Source organism: Salmo salar, chromosome ssa10 (genome assembly GCF_905237065.1).
Source record: "Salmo salar chromosome ssa10, Ssal_v3.1, whole genome shotgun sequence".
Classification (NCBI taxonomy): domain Eukaryota; kingdom Metazoa; phylum Chordata; class Actinopteri; order Salmoniformes; family Salmonidae; genus Salmo; species Salmo salar.
In genome coordinates, this window is record NC_059451.1 from 60,338,314 (window position 1) to 60,359,528 (window position 21,215).

The following is a 21,215-nucleotide window of genomic DNA, read 5'->3' on the forward strand; positions in this document are numbered from 1 at the left end:
GTCATACCCAAGAAGACTATAGGCTGTAATCGCTGCCAAAGGTGCTTCAACAAAGTACTGAGTTAAGGGTCTGAATACTTATGTAAATGAAATATTAAAAAAAAAAAATTATACATTTGGAAACATTTCTAAAAAACTGCTTTTGCTTTATCATTATGGAGTATTGTGTTCAGAATAATGAGGGGAAAAACTATAGAAATCAATTTTAGAATAAAGCTGTAGCGTAACAAAATGTGGAAAAAGTGAAGGGGTCTGAATACTTTCCGAATGCACTGTATATCATCAATGATGCTATTTTGGCCTATAGCATTTGCAAAAGTCATCAACAGCAATTGACGTGAATCCAACATATCAATTATTAATTTGAAGACAAACTAGAATTAAAGCCAGACTTATCAGTGCCATTGATGGACCTATCCAAGCAGAAGATACATCTCATTTAAATGTTGATATTTGCTTGCATTGACAACCAAACACAATTCAATATCACTTTTGAAACACAATAAATAGCATATTTACTTGTTGACAAGTTAACAAATAATATGTTGGAGTCATGTCTTCAACTCAACCAAAAATAATGGTTAAAGAATGGGATTAAGCCAGTGGTCAGATGAAACTATCCAAGCACTAGATGCATATCCATGAAATGTTTTGAGGTTACTATAACTATACATTTCTTCTTATGGAGTATAAGACAAACTGAAATGGTCCACCCACACAGACAGTGTGGTGAAGAAGGTGCAACAGCACCTCTTCAACCTCAGGAGGCTGAAGAAATTTGGCTTGTCACCTAAAACCCTCACAAACTTTTACAGATGCAGAATCGAGAGCATCCTGTTGGGCTGTATCACTGTTTGGTTCGGCAACTGCACTGCCCGCAACCGCAGGGCTCTCCAGAGGGTGGTGCGGTCTGCCCAACACATCACCTGGGGAAAACTACCTGCCCTCCAGGACACCTACAGCACCCAATGTCACAGAAAGACCAAAAAGATCATCAAGGACAACAACCATCTGAGCCACTGCCTGTCCACCCCGCTACCATCCAGAAGGCGAGGTCAGTACAGGTGCATCAAAGCTGCGACCGACAGACTGAAAAACAGCTTCTACCTCAAGGCCATCAGACTGTTAAACAGCCATCACTAACACAGAGAGGCTGCTGCCTACATACAGACTTGAAATCATTGGCCACTTTAATAAATGGATAACAAGTCACTTTAATAATGCCACTTTAATAATGATTACATATCTTGCATTACTCATCTCATATGCATATACTGTATTTTAATACCATCTATTGTATCTAGCCTATGCCGCTCTGTCATCGCTCATCCATATATGTATATATTCTTATTCCATTCCTTTACTTAGATTTGTGTGTATTAGGTAGTTGTTGAGGAATTGTTAGATTACATGTTAGATACTGCTGCACTGTCAGAACTAGAAGCACAAGCATTTCGCTACACTCGCAATACCATCTGCTAACCATGTGTATGTGACCAATATATTTGATTTGATTTGACCGGTTGGCGACCACTGGAGTAGGCTAATAGTTGCAGTCATAGGTGATAATATCTTTCTAGGAGCTGACCCATCAAAAATGTGAATGTTAAAGTAAGATTTGAACGGAGAAAACTGATCCGAGAGCCACTTTCTTGCGATCCTATTAGTTTCGACTGTAGGCCTCTGCCTCAACAATGCACTTAGCGAACGCTCTCTCTGCGTGGTATTTTGGGAAACGCGTGTTACATCTTTGGGCCGTTGTTGGAACAATGCATCATTAAAACACACATACGCCTAAATTCTATTGCTATCGGGAAACCAGGCCCAGGTCATGTGGTTCAGATATTAGATGAAGAACAATGATAACACATTCATTCATCTGTTTTATAAATAAACAAAACATCTGGCATTGTTTTTCCATTGGAATTAGGTTGTGCTTTTAGATGGTTGAAAGCATAGTGATAACACATTGGAAATTCAACAAATATAGGTTGTAAACTCATTGATCAACATCTCAACCAAATATTACCTAATTATCAACGTTGAAACGACCTAGTGTGCCCAGTGGGGTGAGAGGGAGAGATGTAAGAGATAGAAAGAGAGATAGGTGAGAGAGAAGCACAGCAGTTCTTTTGAAAGCGTTTTGGTGTTATCTTTTTGTGTTGTGTTTGTCCATGTCTATTATTCTCTCTGCAGCCTGTTTTGTTCAGGTTGCCTAATTCAGCATCCCTGCCTCAAAGACCTCGGCCCTGGCCCTCTGTCCCTCTAATCCCCTAAACAGCGTTCTGATTGGTCCATCCACATGGCCACAGCGGCCATTAAGGTCAGCTGTGTTTTTCCACTGCCCGTGACCCCGGCAATGGCCTACCTAGCAACCCCTTCCATGGAACCCCAAAGCAAGCGTAAACTCAGACTATGCCACCACCACTGGTTGACACGTTGACAGTAGAACCCTAGCTACCATGACTACCAACCTGTCATGTGACCACCGTATCGACAGTAGAACCCTAGCTACCATGACTACCAACCTGTCATGTGACCACCGTATCGACAGTAGAACCTTAGCTACCATGACTACCAACCTGTCATGTGACCACCGTATCGACAGTAGAACCTTAGCTACCATGACTACCAACCTGTCATGTGACCACCGTATCGACAGTAGAACCCTAGCTACCATGACTACCAACCTGTCATGTGACCACCGTATCGACAGTAGAACCCTAGCTACCATGACTACCAACCTGTCATGTGACCACCGTATCGACAGTAGAACCCTAGCTACCATGACTACCAACCTGTCATGTGACCACCGTATCGACAGTAGAACCCTAGCTACCATGACTACCAACCTGTCATGTGACCACCGTGTCGACAGTAGAACCCTAGCTACCATGACTACCAACCTGTCATGTGACCACCGTATCGACAGTAGAACCCTAGCTACCATGACTACCAACCTGTCATGTGACCACCGTATCGACAGTAGAACCCTAGCTACCATGACTACCAACCTGGCATGTCATCATGTTGCTATCGTGTCAACAGTAGAACACTACTCACTGGGCACACACTGGTTGAATCAACGTTGTTTCAACGTAATTTGTCAACGTATTGTGACATGGAATCAACGTGGAAAATACATTGGAATTGAAAAAAAATCATCAACCAGTACTACTTTCATCTCATTTTGACCAGCATTGATTCAACTAGTGTGTGCCCAGTGGGTAGCTACCCTGACTACCATATCTACAGTAGAACACACACAGCTACCTTTCTGTCATCTCTTCTTCTCCATTTTCAGAATGTGAAGTAAGAAATGTCTACATCAACAGGTGGGCATTGGCGACATCATGACCATGTAGTTTCCCCAAAACGGAGAACATATAAAACTCATCCTTGTAAATGAAACCCACAAAATCTGTTTGTCTGAGGTATCACTGTTTTTTCTGTCTCCCCCCCCACCTCTAAACAAACTGGCTAAGAACAGAACAGACAAACAGTTGAGTGTCGTCCTGCTATACGTCTGATGTCATAACCAGTGATGTCGTGGTAAAAACAATAGGTGGGTGAACGCTGATCGCCGTTATCAGTGAGTAAAGTAACGCTCCGTGCACTTTCTATGCATTTTTCCGCAAAAGGTGAGTAAACGCTCACACAAAATGAAAAAAAGTGCATAAGCGCCGTTTACATGCGATTACCCTCCACTACACTACTGGTTATAACTCAGCAACGTCACGTCGTCCTCTTCTGATAGGTCTCTTCTGTGTCTGTCGAGCCTCCAGCCAGACGACTTGTTCTCCAAAAGAGGGGGAAGAGAGAGGGGATGAGGAGGGATGCCTGAGGAGGAGGAGGAGGGAGGGAGAGATGGACAGAGGGGGGACATTCTGTGTTTGTGTGTCGGAGATGAAGTGATGTTGAGACGGATGAGTAGAAGGAGGGATGATCAGGACAGTTTCAGCTTCAACCACCTCAGGTCATCTGATCTGTGAGGAAGAGAAGGCAAAGAGATACAGGGCCTTCAGAAAGTATTCTCATCCCTTGACTTTTTCCACATTTTGTGTTACAAGTTGGGATTAAAATGGATTTAATTGTCCATTTTTTCTCAACAATCTATACAAAATACTCTGTAATATCAAAGTGTATAAAAAAAAAAACATTTGTAAAACATTTATTTAAAGAAACGTATCTTATTTAGATACAGTAAGTATTCAACCCCCTGAGTCAATACATAACCTTTGCCAGCGATTACAGCTGTGAGTCTTTCTGGGTTAGTCTCAAAAAGCTTTGTACACCTGGATTGTACAATATTTGCACATTTATTTTAAAAAAAAGTATTCAAGCTCTGTCAAGTTGGTTGTTGATCATTGCTAGACAGCCATTTTCAAGTCTTGCCATAGATTTTCTAGCTGATTTAAGTCAGACCTGTAACTCGGCCACTCAGGAACATTCCCTTTCATCTTGGTAAGCAACTCCAGTGTATATTTGGCCTTGTGTTTTAGGTTAGTGTCCTGCTGAAAGATGTCTCCCAGTGTCTCTTGGAAAGCAGACTGAACCAGGTTTTCCAATAGGATTTTGCCTGAGCTCTTTATAAAAAATATAAATAAACTCCCTAGTCCTTGTGGATGACAAGCATAACTATAACATGATGCAGTCATTTCTATGCTTGAAAATATGAACAGTGGTACTCAATGATGGGTTGTGTTGGATTTGCCCCAAACATAATGCTTTGTATTCAGGACATAAAGTTAATTTCATTTTTTGCAGTTTTACTTTACTTTTGTGCCTTTTTGCAAACAGGATGCATGTTTTGGGAGATTTTTATTTTGTACAGGCTTCCTTCTTTTCACTCTGTCATTTAGGTTAGTAATGTGGAGTAACTACAATGTTGTTGATCCTTCCTGAGTTTGCTCCTTTCACAGCCATTCCTCTCCGGCAACTGAGTTAGGAAGGACGCCTGTGTCTTTGTAGTGACTGGGTGTATTGATACACCATCCAAAGTGTAATTAATAAGTGTAATGAATAACTTTACCATGCTCAAAGGGATATTCAATGTCTGCTATTTTAAAAACTTTTACCCATCTATCAATAGGTGCCCTTCTTTACGAGGCATTGGAATACCTCCCTGGCCTTTGTGGTTGAATCTGTGTTTGAAATTCACTGCTCGACTGAGTGACCTTATAGATAATTGTATGTGTGGGGTACAGAGATGAGGTAGTCATTCAAAAATCATGTTAAACACTATTATTGTACACAGAGTGAGTCCATGCAATTTATGTGACTTTTTAAACACATTTTTATTTTATTTCTAAAAACATATTTCCACTGTGACATTATGGGGTATTGTGTGTAGGCCACTGATCTGTCAATGTAATCTATTTAAAATTCAGGCTGTAACACAACAAAATGTGGAAAAGGTCAAGGGGTGTGAATACTTTCTGAAGGCACTGTATTACAGTGTGTGCTTGTGTGTCTGCCTGGAGAAAATAAAATAATGAGTTTACAGTGAGAGAGGGGATGTGGGTAGCCACGTACTCAGCCTCTTTCTTAGTGATGGTGTTTCCTGCAGCGAACCTCTCGGCCACAGCAGAAACAGCTGGGTCATAGTTCAGACTTGCTGCTGCTATTACCTCATCATCCCTGCGGGGAGAAAAATAGTGGGGAGAAGAATAGTATTCATACATGCATGCACCAGGTTTTCTGGAAAATTTTGCACCAGACAAGTGACCAGGGGAAGATTTTCATTTATCAGACAATAGAGAAATGTACCGGTCATCCGTATGCAGTGGGTGCTTAACACATTAGGCCACGCAGCCAGTGGCATAAAGGGATAAATGAGCCACATTTACGTGTCCTTACAGACTATATCATATATTACAAAAACACTATTCCTTGTGTTTTGATGTGTAGCATATGCATTTGGGGCTCCCAAGTGGCACAGCGGTCTAAGGCACTGCATCTCAGTGCAAGAGGCGTCCCTGGTTCGACTCCAGGGTGTATCACAACCGGCCGTCATTGGGAGTCCCATAGGGCAGTGCACAATTGGCCCAGCATTGTCTGGGTTTGGCCGGGGTAGGCCGTCATTGTAAATACGAATTTGTTCTTAACTGACTTGCCTAGTTAAGTAAAGAACATGCATAACTTTATAGCCAATTGTTTTATTGGTTTTTACTTTCCTAAAACAATTGAATGTATTTATATTTGCCAGGCTACTGCGTCTGCTATAGAGATATGTGTACAGAAGGAGGCTAATTCCCAAAATTGTAATCAGAATATTTTGTATAAAGAGAAGCATTATATTGTTAGATTATAGGAGTAACTCTGGTAGGCCTCAAACAGTCTTCCTCACCTCAAGTTCAACTGATAGAGTCAGTTGGAGTGCCGGGATGCACTGCCTTCATGTCATAGGCCTGCAGTGTAGTAGGCTAATAGTCACACCATACCAAACCTTCACTAAAGTTTTAAACTTTATTAGGGTAATATCAAAACTAAGTCAAGCCATTGTTTCTAGGAAAAATACGAGAAGGATATTATATTGCGGCAAACACAAACATTCATTTGGCCAAAGAAAATGGCTCAACCGAACTGGTTTAAACCTTTACAAAAGTTTTGAACAGGCTATTTTGCAGCAATTACCAAGAAACACTTGTGCCTACCGTACCCAAAATTTTTCAGCAATAGGCTAATGATATTTATTTTACAACAAGCCTACTTATAACCTATCTTAAACTAAATACACAGCACACAATTAAAAAGGCAGATCGAACTTAATTTAATTCAGACTGAAACAAAATACGTTTAGCATGTTTTTTAAACTGGTTTAGATTAATAAATAGGCCTACAATAATAACAATTATATACAATAATAATAATGATTAAACAAATTATTATAAATACGAAAATAATAATACATTGAAGTTCAAAAATGGCCTGAATAGCGAGTTGCACAGTGGCCTGCATTTTCTAGTTCAACAGAGATGAGTTTGCCTGCATCTTTACGTGCTCTAATATCATAGGCTAATTTAGACTAATAATTCACCACCTGAGTAAGTGGAAACTCAAAAACACATTAGCTAGATCAGTAACACTACAGATAATACCCACAGCTAGTAGCCATGTATTAATCTAACAGTACATTTAATGGCCCAAAACAGTTGTCGCCTTCCGCTTAATGAGGCCTATCCACATTTCACACACTCCATATCTCAAAGCCATATCAAATGTCTTGTTTGTAAAATAGTTGCTATTGAACTCAAAATGTAGAGTTGAGAAATAAACAGCATACCTACAAAAAGCTGAGAACACCCTCTCTCCATCTGTGACAACAGGATAGCTGTTTTCAATTGGATTTTAACAAAATGATACAATCAGAACACTTTTCTTTCCCCTGGGAAAGGAGAGAGAGTGGCTCGCTCAACACAGCAGCAGGCCCCAGTGAAACAGGTACAGGGGCAGGCAGGCAGACACTTTCATTACAGGAATAATGAGGATAATGTACTTTACTGTTAGACCAAATCATGGTTTTAGCCTCCTAAAAAATAGGACGTTTTGAGTGATGTTAAGGAATGTGCAGCTCGCACCGATGCGACCAATAATTTATTTTACTCGCACAGCCAAGTCAAAAGGTCGCAAAATGTGACTAAATGGTTGCAGTCTGGAGCCCTGCCTTGTAGGTTTTTCACTATAGGCATGCTCTCTAACTGTTGTTCTACTTCAATGAAAACGGCCTCCGTCATTGCAATCAACAGTAGCATAGGCCAAAGGCCGCCAATTACAGGCTAATGGAAACCCGGCCATGCATTCATGCACACACATCTTGTGTTAAAGTATACACACACACACATACAAACACACACAGCCACAGACACGCATACAGACATCACATTCTCACATTCTCACACACACGTCCATTTGAACAATGCCGTTTTTTGTTGACTCACTTGATATAAAAGGCCAGGAACTTTTGTTCCTCCGCTTTCCCTTTTACCACGATGTCAGTGTATCCTTCCCCATAGCCTGCAAAGGACACATATACACAAATGATTAGTGTGTGTTCAGGTGTGTTAAGGTGTGTGTAGTAGATAGGCTTACCTGTGTATCTGATGTTCTTCCCCAGTAGGACGGTCCAGTAGTAAGGGATAGAGTTGAGTTCAGTGGGTATATTCAGCATGTTCAGGGCTGCTACTCTCCCTACAACAACACCACACACACAGCAACAACATCAAAATCAATAGCAACTATATACAGTACCAGTCAAAAGTTTGGACACACCTACTTATTCAAGGGATTTTCTTATTTTTTTTTACTATTTTCTACATTGTAGAATAATAGTGAAGAAATCAAAACTATGAAATAACACATGGAATCATGTAGTAACCCAAAAAATTGCTAAACGAATCAAAATATATATTTTAGATTCCCTTTGTCTTGATGATAGCTTTGCACATTCTTGGTATTCTCTCAACCAGCTTCACCCGGAATGCTTTTCCAAAAGTTTTGAAGGAGTTCCCACATATACTGAGCACTTGTTTGCCGCTTTTCATTCACTCCGCGGTCCAACTCGTCCGAAACCATCTCAGTTGGGTTGAGGTTGGGTAATTGTAGAGGCCAGATCATCTGATAAAGCTCTTCTTCTTGGTAAAATAGCCCTTACACAGCCTGAAGGTATGTTTGGTCATTGACCTATTGAAAAACAAATGATAGTCCCACTAAATGCAAACCAGATGGGATGGTGCATCCAGGCAGAACACTATGGTAGCCATGCTGGTTAAGTGTGCCTTGAATTCAAAATAAATCAGACAGTGTCACCAGCAAAGCACCGCCGCACCATCACACCTCCTCCAAGCTTCACGGTGGGAACCACACATGTGGAGATCATCCGTCTCATAAAGACATGGCGGTTGGAACCAAAAATGTCTAATTTGGACTCATCAGACCAAAGGACAGATTTCCACCGGTCTAATGTCTATTTCTCGTGTTTCTTGGCCCAAGCAAGTATCTTCTTCTTATTGGTGTCCTTTAGTAGTGGTTTCTTTGAAGCAAATCGATCATAAAGGCCTGATTCACGCAGTCTCCCCTGAACAGTTGATGTTGAGATGTGTCTGTTACTTGAACTCTGTGAAGCATTTATTTGGGATACAATATCTGAGGCTGGTAACTCTAATGAACTTATCCTCTGCAGCAGAGGTAACTCTGGGACTTCCTTTCCTGTAGCGTTCCTCGTGAGAGCCAGTTTCATCATAGAGCTTGATGGTTTGTGCGACTGCACTTGAAAAAGTTTAAAAGTTCTTGAAATTGCCCGGATTGACTGACCTTCATGTCTTAAAGATATGATGGACTGTCATTTGTCTTTGCTTATTTGAGCTGTTCTTGCCATAATATGGACTTGGTCTTTTATCAAATTGGGCTATCTTCTGTAAACCAACCTTACCTTGTCACAACACAACTGAACACAACTGGCAACACACAACACAACACAACTGGCTCAAACGCACAAATTTACTTTTAAAGAGGCACACCTGTTCATTGAAATGCATTCCAGGTGACTACCTCATGAAGCTGGTTGAGAGAATGCCAAGATTGTGCAAAACTGTGATCAAGGCAATGGGTGGCTACGTTGAAGACTCTCAAATATAGAATTTGTTTAAATATGGAATCATGTAGTAAATTTGTTACTACATGATTCCATGTGTTATTTCATAGTTTTGATGTCTTCACTATTATTCTACAATATAGAAAATAGTAAAAATAAAGAAAAACCCTTGAATGAGTAGGTGTGTCCAAACTTTTGACTGGTACTTTAAGTAAAAGCCCAGTAAAACCCACATTAGTCAAACCCTAGAGACCTTTGCACAAAGAACGTTTGCTTTTTAAATATGTTTGATCTGAAAGATTATTGAGGCCATATTTTCTTTAACAGCAAAGGTCCAGGCTGAATCACATCCGGCCGTGATTGGGAGTCCCATAGGTCGGCGCACAATTGGCCCAGCGTCGTCTGGGTTTGGCCGGGGTAGGACGTCATTGTAAATAAGAATTTGTTCTTAACTGACTTGCATAGTTAAATAAAGAAATAAAAAAATAAAGGTAAAAGCCTGATGCATGTGTTTAAATTGGCCTGGGTGAGTTACCGTGTGCCTGTGCCATCTGCCAGTGTCCTATATTGACCCTCTGGTCTTTGGCCATTGTCAGGGGGAAGGTAGCCAGGTCTCCTCCACAGAACACTTCAAGAACATTGGTCCTCATGCACTGCAGGAGAGGAGAGGAACCACTCACACTTAGTATAGTAACAAGTTGTGTAGTGGAGGGTAAGTGCATGTAAACACCGCTTTTTTAATTTGCGCAGGCAGTTACCCACCTTTTGCAGAACAATGCGTTGAAAGTATAGGGAGTGTTACTTTACTAACCACGAATGGACGTGTTGGGGAGTAGTAAACTACTTATAGTTCAACTAGTAATTGAATTACATTTTGTAGTAGCTTGGCGGTAGCTGAACTAAATTCAAATCTCAGTAGTTAATAACTTTTTGACATATGGGTGAAGTATTTATTTATTTTTCAGCATCAGACCTGCCTTAATGTAATTTGAAACACTTTTTGTGTGCCTAATTCTCACTTTTTATGTTTCATAGGTGAAAGTACACATTCTGTTAACATCTGATTCCAAAGTGATCTGTTCTTGCAATTTGTAGTCTATGACATTAGATTTAGATATGATAATTTTTCACGAAGTACTTTGGATGTAGTGAACTAGTTTTTCTAACTAACTTTAGTTAAGTAAACTATATTTTTATTAAGGTAGCTTTAGTGTAGCTGAACGTCTTCCAGTGTGAAGTACTTGGTAGTTCAGTAAACTATATTTTTATTAAGGTAGTGTCACGCTCGTCGTACGAACTGGAAGCATACTCGGACCAAAGTGCAGCGTGATCTGGGTTCCACATATTTTATTTATCCACAAACACAGGTGGGAAAAATGCTACCTAAATATGATCCCCAATTAGAGACAACGATTCCCAGCTGCCTCTAATTGGGAATCATACAAATCACCAACATAAAAATAATAAACTAGAACCCCACATAGAAATAATAAACTAGAACACCCCCCAGTCACGCCCTGACCTACTACACCATAGAGAAACAATGGCTCTCTATGGTCAGGGCGTGACAGGTAGCTTTAGTGTAGCTGAACTTCTTCCAGTGTGAAGTACTTGGTAGTTCAGTAAACTATATTTTAACCTCTTGTCGTTCGCCTAGGATAGGGGGCGCTACAGCGATTTTTGAAAAAAATTAGTGCCCATTTTAAACGGCCTCCTACTCAAACTCAGAAGCTAGGATATGCATATAATGAATACTTGTGGATAGAAAATACCCTAAAGTTTCTAAAACTGTTTGAATGGTGTCTGTGAGTATAACAGAACTCATATGGCAGTCAAAACCCCGAGACCGATCGTAACAGGAAGTGGAATTCTGAATTGCGGACTCAACTTCATCAGTTTGCCTGTAAATCACACAGTGAGCAATGGTTCATTGAGCACTTCCTATTGCTTCCACTAGATGTCCCCAGTCTTTACAAAGTGATTTGAGCCTTCTACTGTGAAAACTGAATGAATGAGACGTAGTGGAACTTGGTCACACGGAGAGGGCCATCACCATTATGACGCCGGCGCCCCTGGCTACCCTCCCCTTTCGAAACGTTTTGAAACACAATGCAATCGTCCCCCTTGAATCTTATTGGAGCTCTGGTTGAAAAAGGCCCTAAAGATTTATGTTATACAACGTTTGACATGTTTGAACGAACCTAAATTAAAAACAAATGCATTTTATTGAAAGAGTAGTCCCGCAGCCGACGGAAGTTTTGGAGCAGCCTTCAGAACACGCTAACAAGAACAAGCTATTGAGACGTAAAGGATTAACTTTTTCGAACTAAAATACATTTGTTGTGGACCTGGGATTCCTGGAAGTGCTTTCTGAGGAAGATAATCAAAGGTAAGGGATTATTGACAATAGTATACAAGACTAGATTTGATATGCGATTGTTCCAAGATGGCGCGGACCTGTAACGGTAGCCTATTTTTCTGAGTATCGCATCCTCTTTTATCGCAAAGTGTGATTACCCAGTAAAGTAATTTTTAAATCTGGCATTACAGGTGCTTTCAAGAGATATTCATCTATAAATCTTAGAATGACAATATTACATTTTAAAAATGTTTTCGACTAGTAATTTAGTAAATTGTAGCGCTGTTTCACCGGATGCATTTGAGGGAAAATAGTTAGTCAACGTTACGCGCCGATGTAAAATGCTGTTTTTATATATAAATATGAACTTTATCGAACAAAAGAATGCATGCATTGTGTAACATGATGTCCTAGGGGTGTCATCTGATGAAGATTGTCAAAGGTTAGTGCTGCATTTAGCTGTTTTTTGGTTATTTGTGATGCATGTGGTTGGTCGGAAAATGGCTATGTGGCTACTTTTACGATATACTCCTCTAACATAATCTAATGTTTTGCTCTTGCTGTAAAGCCTTTTTGAAATCGGACAACGTGGTTCGATTCAGGAGAGGTGTATCTATAAAACGATATTACATAGTCCTATATTTGAAAAAACAATTATTAAATTTCGTTATGCTAATGGCGATAGGATTTTTCGCTGGATGTCCGTCCCGTTAATTAAGGTAGCTTTAGTGTAGCTGAACATCTTCCAGTGTGAAGTACTTGGTAGTTCAGTAAACTATATTTTTATTAAGGTAACTTTAGTGTAGCTGATCTTCCAGTGTGAAGTAATTGGTAGTTTAGTAAACTATACTTTCACAGTATCTTCCCCAACACTGGTGAATGGTGATCAGCGTTTTTCTCCACTACATCACTGATAGTTACACTCTATAAATAAACTCTGGGGAAGAATATCAATTGCATACTCCTCACGATCTCTCTCCACACCACCTCAAAACCCACTGGATGAGAAAGCCAGAGGTCCCCCCCCCCAATTGGTTTTGAGAAGGAGGCAAGGAAAGAGGACGCGAGGAGTATGCAATTGAGATTCTCCCTATAAACACTGTCATACAGCCTGCATAGAGCTAGCCCAAAGGTCGGCAGATGGTGATGTTGAGTCGTTCCATCTTACCTTCGAAGGGAATGTGTGCAGCCGGCTATACACTCATATTCCTGTGGACAGGTTTCTATATTCAGGCTGCAAAGGCGTTGGTTTCCTACTTAACTCGATTTATTCATTTAAAAAACAACTGGGAAAATATGCATACTTTCTTTATGAAACACCGTGGCTAATGCTAGTCACGGGCTATCAGACCAGAGGTGAAAAAAATAGACGGCTGCAACCTGATTGGCTGAACACGCTATGCAACATTTGGGACTAGCACTAGCCACTGTAGCATGGTGGTGGGAAATGGTGTTTTATAAAGAAAGTATGCATATTTTCCCTCACCATGAAATGTAGTTAAGGAGGAAACAGACACCTTTGCAGCAAGAATTGAGAATGTTTTTTTGTACGAACCGCTCCACGAGAGATACGAGTGTGTAGCCGGCTGCATACCTTCCCTCAATATTGCTATCAGCTAGGCCTTTGGGCTAACATAGAGCCTACATACCATCAAAAGAGTAAAGCTTTATTTACTCCTAACCTCCCACAAATAAAGCTACAACAAATGCCACAAATTAGATGTCAAAATTAGATGTCATTCTTATTGTAAGATCTATTAACAAACTAAGCAACCCTTGGTTTGATTCAGTAGGACAACAACATGCTTTATTCAGCCCTCCAATTGGAGCTCACCTTGTCCACTATGACTGAGCTCTTAGAGTCCATCGCTATGGGAGTACCCTGCAGGAACTCTGAGTTAGGGATCACACCTTGAGGGAGGGAGATACAGGAAAGAGAGAGAGAAAGAAGATGGAGAGAGGAAAGAGAGAGAGAAAGGAGATGGAGAGAGGAAAGAGAGAGAGGAAGGAGATGGAGGGAGGAAAGAGAGAGAAAGGAGATGGAGGGAGGAAAGAGAGAGAGAAAGGAGATGGAGAGAGGAAAGAGATAAAGTCTTTATATCTTTATAAATGTCTTTATATTTCAGATTTGCCATACAGTAGTAGGTCTTTATGAGGTTGTGTAGTATACTGAATTTAAAGTGTAATAAATGTCCTGTGTTGTACATACCGATGCCAACAATTAAAACATCAGCAGGAATGACTGTCCCACTCTTCAGCACAACCTCTTTTACCTGCACAGAGACAAACACATTCTATTCTCATTGAATAACCCAACACAGCTATACAACTATAATGGGATTCTCTTCATGTTGCCAGGACACAGACACAGGGAGGTCTCTCTACTGTACCTTTCCGTTCTCTCCGCGGACCTCTGACACATTGTCATTCATATAAAATGCCACATCCTTCTCTGCAAGCATCTGTCAACAGAACATAAGGAGGGGATGAGGGGTGAGGAGGCAGAAAAGAAGATGACTTCTAAGTAGTTTTAAACGCAGCTTAGTTATACATTGGAAGCTTAAATATAAGGAGCTCCCTCTCCTGTCTCTCACCATCATAGTGACCTTGCCAATCTCAGGGCCCAAGGTCTTCTGGTAGGGTAGCTCACTGCTGCCAATCACTGTGATGCTGGAAGCCTTGTCTGTCATATAGGATGCCACCTCCATGCCTAAACACAACACACAGCCAGGGAAATACACAGATCAGGGCTATTCGTAGTGTAGTGCACTACTTTTGGCCAGAGTCACACAAAGACAGAGAGCTCTGGACAAAAGTAGTGCACTACTATTGTTGGGCCATAAAGTGTCAATTTGAGACAGAATGAGACAATGTACCAACGAAGGATGTCCCCACGATGACGATATGACAGCCTATACAGGCAACATGTATCTGCCTTGCATCCTCTGGTGTCTCCAGCATCTTTACATTCTCCAGGTCTTTACCTGGACACTCCAGACCCTTCGCTCTACACAACAGAATTAGAATGGATCAGAACACAGAAATAGAATAAGTAGAATGGACATTCCTATTCCCATTCTCTAACTACTGCTGTGTTCTGGGGTGGGTGGAATGGTGACCACATTGGGGTTACTGTTCTGTGCATGCATGCGTGTTAGTGTGTGAGTATGTACACACCTGCAGCCTGTGGATATGAGGAGCTGGTCGTAGCTCTGGACTGAACCGTCATCAAATGTTACTTTCTTCTTCTCTGTGTCCAATGACATGGCCTGCCATGACAATAACACAGAGCTGGAGAAGGCTTTTGAGAGCTTGCAAACAACCAAGCAATGGCCAGAGATATAGTGCACTCATATGCTGTAAATACAGGCAGATATACTACAGATTAATGAGCACAAAAGAGAAAACATAGTGAGAGAGAGCCATGTTATCTAAATTAACCATTTGAGGTCATCTGTTCGAACAGTAGAATTCCAATTGAATCTTGAGAATAATTTGTTCAAGAAACTCACCCTTCCTAAATTAACGCAACAGAAAGTAAAGGCCAGGAGAATGAGGACTATGTAACAGTTGGATAAATAAAGTTGTATTGTATCCACCTCTTTGCTGAGCCACACCTCGATGTCGTATTTATGGAAGAACTCCATCCTCCTCAGCAAAATGCTGTCATTCTCCACATTCATTACCTGGGGGGGGGGGTGTTACTCGAACTTAACTAGGTGATGGTTAGAAAAAATTAAAACATATTTTAGGACTATTTTTTACTTTTTAAAAACTCCAGAATGAGTTACCAATCTATTCTACTTTGGTTGTAGAGTTCTGGTTAAGCTCCCAAAAATCTCAGGTTATTCAGAAATCCTGGTCGGTTGATGCCCAGAAGGTTTTATTTAGCTAGGCAAGTCAGTTAAGAACAAATTCTTATTTACAATGACTGCCTACCCCGGCCAAACCTGGGCCAATTGTGCACCGCCCTATGGGACTCCCAATCACGGCCAGATGTGAGGCAGCATGGATTCAAACCAGAGACTACAGTGATGCCTCTAGCACTGAGATGCAGTGCCTTAGACCGCTGTGCTACTCGGGAGCCCACAATAAGAAGGGAATGAGCAGGAAATCTGGAATCCTACAAACAGGATTTCTGGAAAAACCTGGGAATTTTGCAGAAGATACAGAATTTGGAAATACAGAATTTGGGTAATTTACCTTGCTGAGTCGTGTTTTGTCATAGGGCAGAAGGTTGTCCCTGGTTACCATGATGATTCTGCCTCCAAAGTTCTCCTGTCTCAGAGTTTCCGCACACACTAATGACGCAGACCCTGCGCTTACAGAGAGAGAGCACACCATCACGCACACTCACGCGCGCAACCATATACCCACACACACACACAAGGCACTTGTGCACACACACGCACACTGAGCCCCAGTATCCCGTCCTCACCTCCCCCGAGCAGTAGGATGGTGTGGATGACACCTTCTACTCTGGAGCCCATACTCTTTATTCGTTTGGTCTGTCTCGCTGCCTACACACAAACACCACATGACATAGAGTGACAGAGGGTCATAAAGAATTCATAACTGCTTTATGATCCATCTATAACTAACTCAAATAGTTTTTTGGCTCTTACTGTTTCTGTATAACATGGTTAAGGCAACAGTAACAGTAAATCGAAACCAAAATGAGAGCTTCAGCTTGACAGTAAATGCAGCATGTTGTAATATTCTGGCATTTAATAAAATCAATGCGATTTTTAAAAGTGATGTTTACCTTTTTGTTTACGGACACATACACTTTGTTGTTTTCGACTTTCACCTGAAAAATAAATCAAACAAAGTCAATCAAAGCCTGTCTTCTTGCCTGCCTGTCTGTCTGTCTTCCTGCCTGTCTTTCTGTCTGTTAGACCCACCTTGTGGCAGACAGTCCATGCCAGGGTATAACTCCAGGTTTCTCTTCCCCTCTCCTACCTCCCCCTTCCTGCCACCCTCTCCCTCCCTACCGTGTGACAGGGTAGACAGTCCATGCCAGGGAATTCCTCCAGGTCTCCTGTCTGGATGTTGAAGCAGGCACCGTGCCACGGGCATCGCACCCTGTGCCCTGATAGAACCCCTACACACACACACACACACACACACACACACACGCACACGCACACGCACACGCACACACAATAAACTATTATGACAGCCAATACATTGTGTACGGTACATGACATGGAGAACATGCACTCACAGGGACATACACACACACACTGACTGTACTTCCTCACCTTTGCTCAAGGGAGCTCCATAGTGTGTACACTGGTTGCCGATGGCGCTGTATATGCCTTCACTCCGTACCAACAGAACATTGTGACGTCCCACCTCCACCTCCATCATCCTACACACACACACACAAACGAATGTGTGTACAACATGTGTACTGATCTGTCTCTCTGTGCTTTCTGACCCATGTTTTCTCTATCTCCATCCTCGCTTCCCTCTTTCTTACTGAATAGGGTGTGATGAAACTGGGATCCTTAAATTTAAGAAAATACCCAAACATTTGAATCACAAAACATATTATTTCCTAACTAGGCGATAGGCTATAAAGGCAAAGGGAAAGTTGAGTAAAGGTAGATTCATCGATATGATGTAGATGGTAAACAGAATAGTAGGTCAATTTCCGCAACAACTTAGAGCACTTAAGCGCGACGCTCAACTTCTCCACTCTCTTGGTGCCTGGCTACCACGCTGTGAACAGAACCTGTGCACATGCATTGTGTGTGACGTTTGTTTTGGGTCATTTTAGCAGACGCTCTTTTTCCAGAGCGACTTACAGGAGCAATTAGGGTTAAGTGCCTTGCTCAAGGGCACATCGACAGCTTTCACCTAATCATCGCAGGGATTCGAACCAGCAACCTTTCAGTTACTGACCCAATCTCTTAACTGCTTGGCTATCACCCAGTTTTGCATCTAGCTCTTCTTAGTATCCTAGCCTATTCATTGATGATAGGCCCGGCTTTACTGAAGTTGAGAGACATTGCAAGCTTAGAAATTTTGGGGTACAGCATTCCATTGTGAGATACAGCTTTTGATTGCCGATTAATAGGCCTAGTTCACAGTTCTGACTCTGTCTCCCTTGTGGCCCACCTGCCTATACCGTGCCCCTCCCCTCTCTCGCTGTCTCTCCATGCGTGTGTTTGTGATCTCGGAAGTATGGCAACTAATCAGTCCCATCTGTTCCAAAAATACTGACTCTTAGGAGTCGATTCTTAAATAAGAAAGGAAATGCAAACTTTGCGAGGTGGAATTAAAGTACAGTAATGGTAGTACAGGTGCAATAACTATCTGAAAGGGACGCATCGTGAGACCCAAACCATTGCTGGCAACAGCGCAGCTCCATTGTGAATTTATCTGGAAATGTATTCATTTTTCTTATCGTTTTAACGGAAAACCGATTTAAAAAATGATGGTTTAAACGTTATTTAAAAAAATATGCCACATCTCTATTACTGACCATCCTGTAGTTCTGACTCCAGACACACCACCTCTGTCTTTTATATATCTCTCTCTCTCCATCCCTCTCCCCTCTCTTTCTTACTGTCCGTCCTGTAGTTCTGACTCCAGACACACCACCTCTGTCAGCTCTTCAGAAGCTTCGTCTGGGTCGACATCCAGCAACTCGCTACAATCTGTGATCACACCCCCCCCCACACGTGCACACACACACACACACACACACACACACACACACACACACACACACACACACACACACACACACACACACACACACACACACACACAGGAGAGTTAGAAGTTGTTGACCCATTCTCTGTGTGTGTGTGAAGCTGAAGGGTGACTCACATAAGAGGACAAAAGACATCTGGGCTTATTGTCAACTCTGTCCTCTCCATAAACTGCTCATGAAAGTAAGATAACCAAATATTCAAGAAGAAAATGTATCAGGTGTGCTTTTACAAATATCTTATTTTATATAAAAAATAGGTTAATTTATTTAAAAATGTACCCAAAGATGTTATGTGTAAGTATGTCACTCTCATAGCTTCTAAAACACATGAACATGGTGTATAACACATCGAGATTACAATTTACAGTAGAGCAGAATGGAAAATCCATCTGCCTGCAACATCACAGGAGAATTATGCAACGCATGAGAGAGAGCCTTTACAATCTGCTGGATGATTTGACAGGTGAGTCGTGACTTTTACGCACCAGTCTAGCCTACTCATTCAACCATTACTAAATCATTTTTTTCACACAGAAAACGGTACTCACGTGGCTTTCCAGACATCCCGCTGATTCTACAGTAATTACAGACGTTCCTCAACGAACATGTGATAAGAATTCAAGTATGTTTTATAAAAGTGTCCGGAGGCAGTCTTTGCATTAGCTGAAAGCACCTATCGCGATGGGACAATAGTCCGTTTCCTCGGGAACCAAACCTGTTCCAACCCTCATCCCTCGGCCCCTCGATGATTTGACAGGTCGGTAAAAGTGCAGGAAAATTTGAGGAGCACTGAAAATATTCCACAAAAAATAACTGTATTTTTTAAATCTAAAGTGAATAACTGGATGTAGATCCGGTATTGTTTGTGATTTTGCTTAGAGTTTTGTCGTTAGTCGTTATTGTTGAAGAGAAGAGCAAGCCTTTCTGTGTGACACAACAGCAGCATAGAGAATGGCTGACGAGGCACTAACGTTCACAATGAATGAGTGAGAATGCACAACTTGCGTAAACCTTTGGGTTGCTCATTCATTCAAATCATCGTTACAAAATCAATGTTTTATCATCATGTTGGTTGCGGCCAATGGCCATAATGAAAATATTTTTTTGTTGTGAAAATTTGTTTCAATGCCAATTACAAATGGGAAAGAATTTGTTGTGAGAGGGGGCCACATAAGCTCATGTAACCCAATATTGCAAGCTTTGATATTGCAACAATGTGAAACACAAATAGTAAATTGTTTGTCCCACATACATGGGAAAAAAACAGCATTAGAATATCTTAAAGCATTTTGGAAATATAAACCTGTAAACACACAGATACAATAGGCATAAATATCAACTTTGAATATTTATGATGAAGTTAACTCTTTGGATACACATACACCAACATAGAAATATACTATCTAGAAATCCCCCTAGTCACGCTCTGACCTATTACACCACAGAGAACGCCGACGGTTTTCCACGATCAGGGCGTGACAGGTGGTTTTTTATTTATTTAACAAAAATGTGTGGGTAGATCAGCTTTAATATTGCAGATAGATTGTAGCTTCCATCAATGTAATTGTCTGCATCACTTCCATATATATATATATATATGGAAGTATATATATATATACTGCTCAAAAAAATAAAGGGAACACTTAAACAACACAATGTAACTCCTAGTCAATCACACTTCTGTGAAATCAAACTGTCCACTTAGGAAGCAACACTGATTGACAATAAATTTCACATGCTGTTGTGCAAGTGGAATAGACAACAGGTGGAAATGATAGGCAATTAGCAAGACACCCCCAATAAAGGAGTGGTTCTGCAGGTGGGGACCACAGACCACTTCTCAGTTCCTATGCTTCCTGGCTGATGTTTTGGTCACTTTTGAATGCTGGCGGTGCTTTCACTCTAGTGGTAGCATGAGACGGAGTCTACAACCCACACAAGTGGCTCAGGTAGTGCAGCTCATCCAGGATGGCACATCAATACGAGCTGTGGCAAGAAGGTTTGCTGTGTCTGTCAGCGTAGTATCCAGAGCAAGGAGGCGCTACCAGGAGACAGGCCAGTACATCAGGAGACGTGGAGGAGGCCAACAACCCAGCAGCAGGACCGCTGCCTCCGCCTTTGTGCAAGGAGGAGCAGGAGAAGCACTGCCAGAGCCCTGCAAAATGACCTCCAGCAGGCCACAAATGTGCATGTGTCTGCTCAAACGATCAGAAACAGACTCCATGAGGGTGGTATGAGGGCCCGACGTCCACAGGTGGGGGTTGTGCTTACTGCCCAACACCGTGCAGGACGTTTGGCATTTGTCAGAGAACACCAAGATTGGCAAATTCACCACTGGCACCCTGTGCTCTTCACAGATGAAAGCAGGTTCACACTGAGCACGTGACAGACGTGACAGAGTCTGGAGACGCCGTGGAGAACGTTCTGCTGCCTGCAACATCCTCCAGCATGACCGGTTTGGCGGTGGGTCAGTCATGGTGTGGGGTGGCATTTCTTTGGGGGGCCGCACAGCCCTCCATGTGCTCGCCAGAGGTAGC

The 21,215-nt window shown here is 41.7% G+C and overlaps 1 protein-coding gene across 2 annotated transcripts; it reads right to left on the minus strand.

The window, feature by feature from the left end:
* Nucleotides 1-1,316: 1,316 nt before the first annotated feature.
* Nucleotides 1,317-19,610, minus strand: LOC106560673 (apoptosis-inducing factor 3). Of its 2 annotated transcripts, XM_014123777.2 has the most exons (19): nucleotides 19,227-19,610; nucleotides 18,529-18,619; nucleotides 17,216-17,325; nucleotides 16,946-17,055; nucleotides 16,717-16,761; nucleotides 16,390-16,471; nucleotides 16,155-16,267; nucleotides 15,551-15,637; nucleotides 15,129-15,220; nucleotides 14,828-14,958; nucleotides 14,546-14,661; nucleotides 14,342-14,413; nucleotides 14,161-14,224; nucleotides 13,786-13,862; nucleotides 10,128-10,245; nucleotides 8,092-8,190; nucleotides 7,941-8,016; nucleotides 5,536-5,640; nucleotides 1,317-3,986 (listed from the first exon to the last, which is right to left on the minus strand). In XM_014123777.2, exons 1-19 carry the CDS (start codon nucleotides 19,240-19,242, stop codon nucleotides 3,947-3,949), a joined length of 1,644 nt encoding a protein of 547 aa, XP_013979252.1. In that variant the 5' UTR covers nucleotides 19,243-19,610; the 3' UTR covers nucleotides 1,317-3,946. The 2 variants fall into 2 exon arrangements, with proteins under 2 accessions (XP_013979252.1, XP_013979251.1); XM_014123776.1 differs by lacking the exon at nucleotides 1,317-3,986 and having other exon boundaries at nucleotides 5,344-5,640.
* Between the last annotated feature and the right edge of the window lie 1,605 nt (nucleotides 19,611-21,215).

Coding starts and splice junctions, on each gene's coding strand:
- LOC106560673 (XM_014123776.1), bottom strand. Junction 13,863..14,160: donor TGTTTTAATTGTTGGCATCG/GTATGTACAACA, acceptor CCCTCCCTCAAG/GTGTGATCCCTAACTCAGAG. Junction 8,017..8,091: donor GAAGAACATCAGATACACAG/GTAAGCCTATCT, acceptor TGTCCTTTGCAG/GCTATGGGGAAGGATACACT.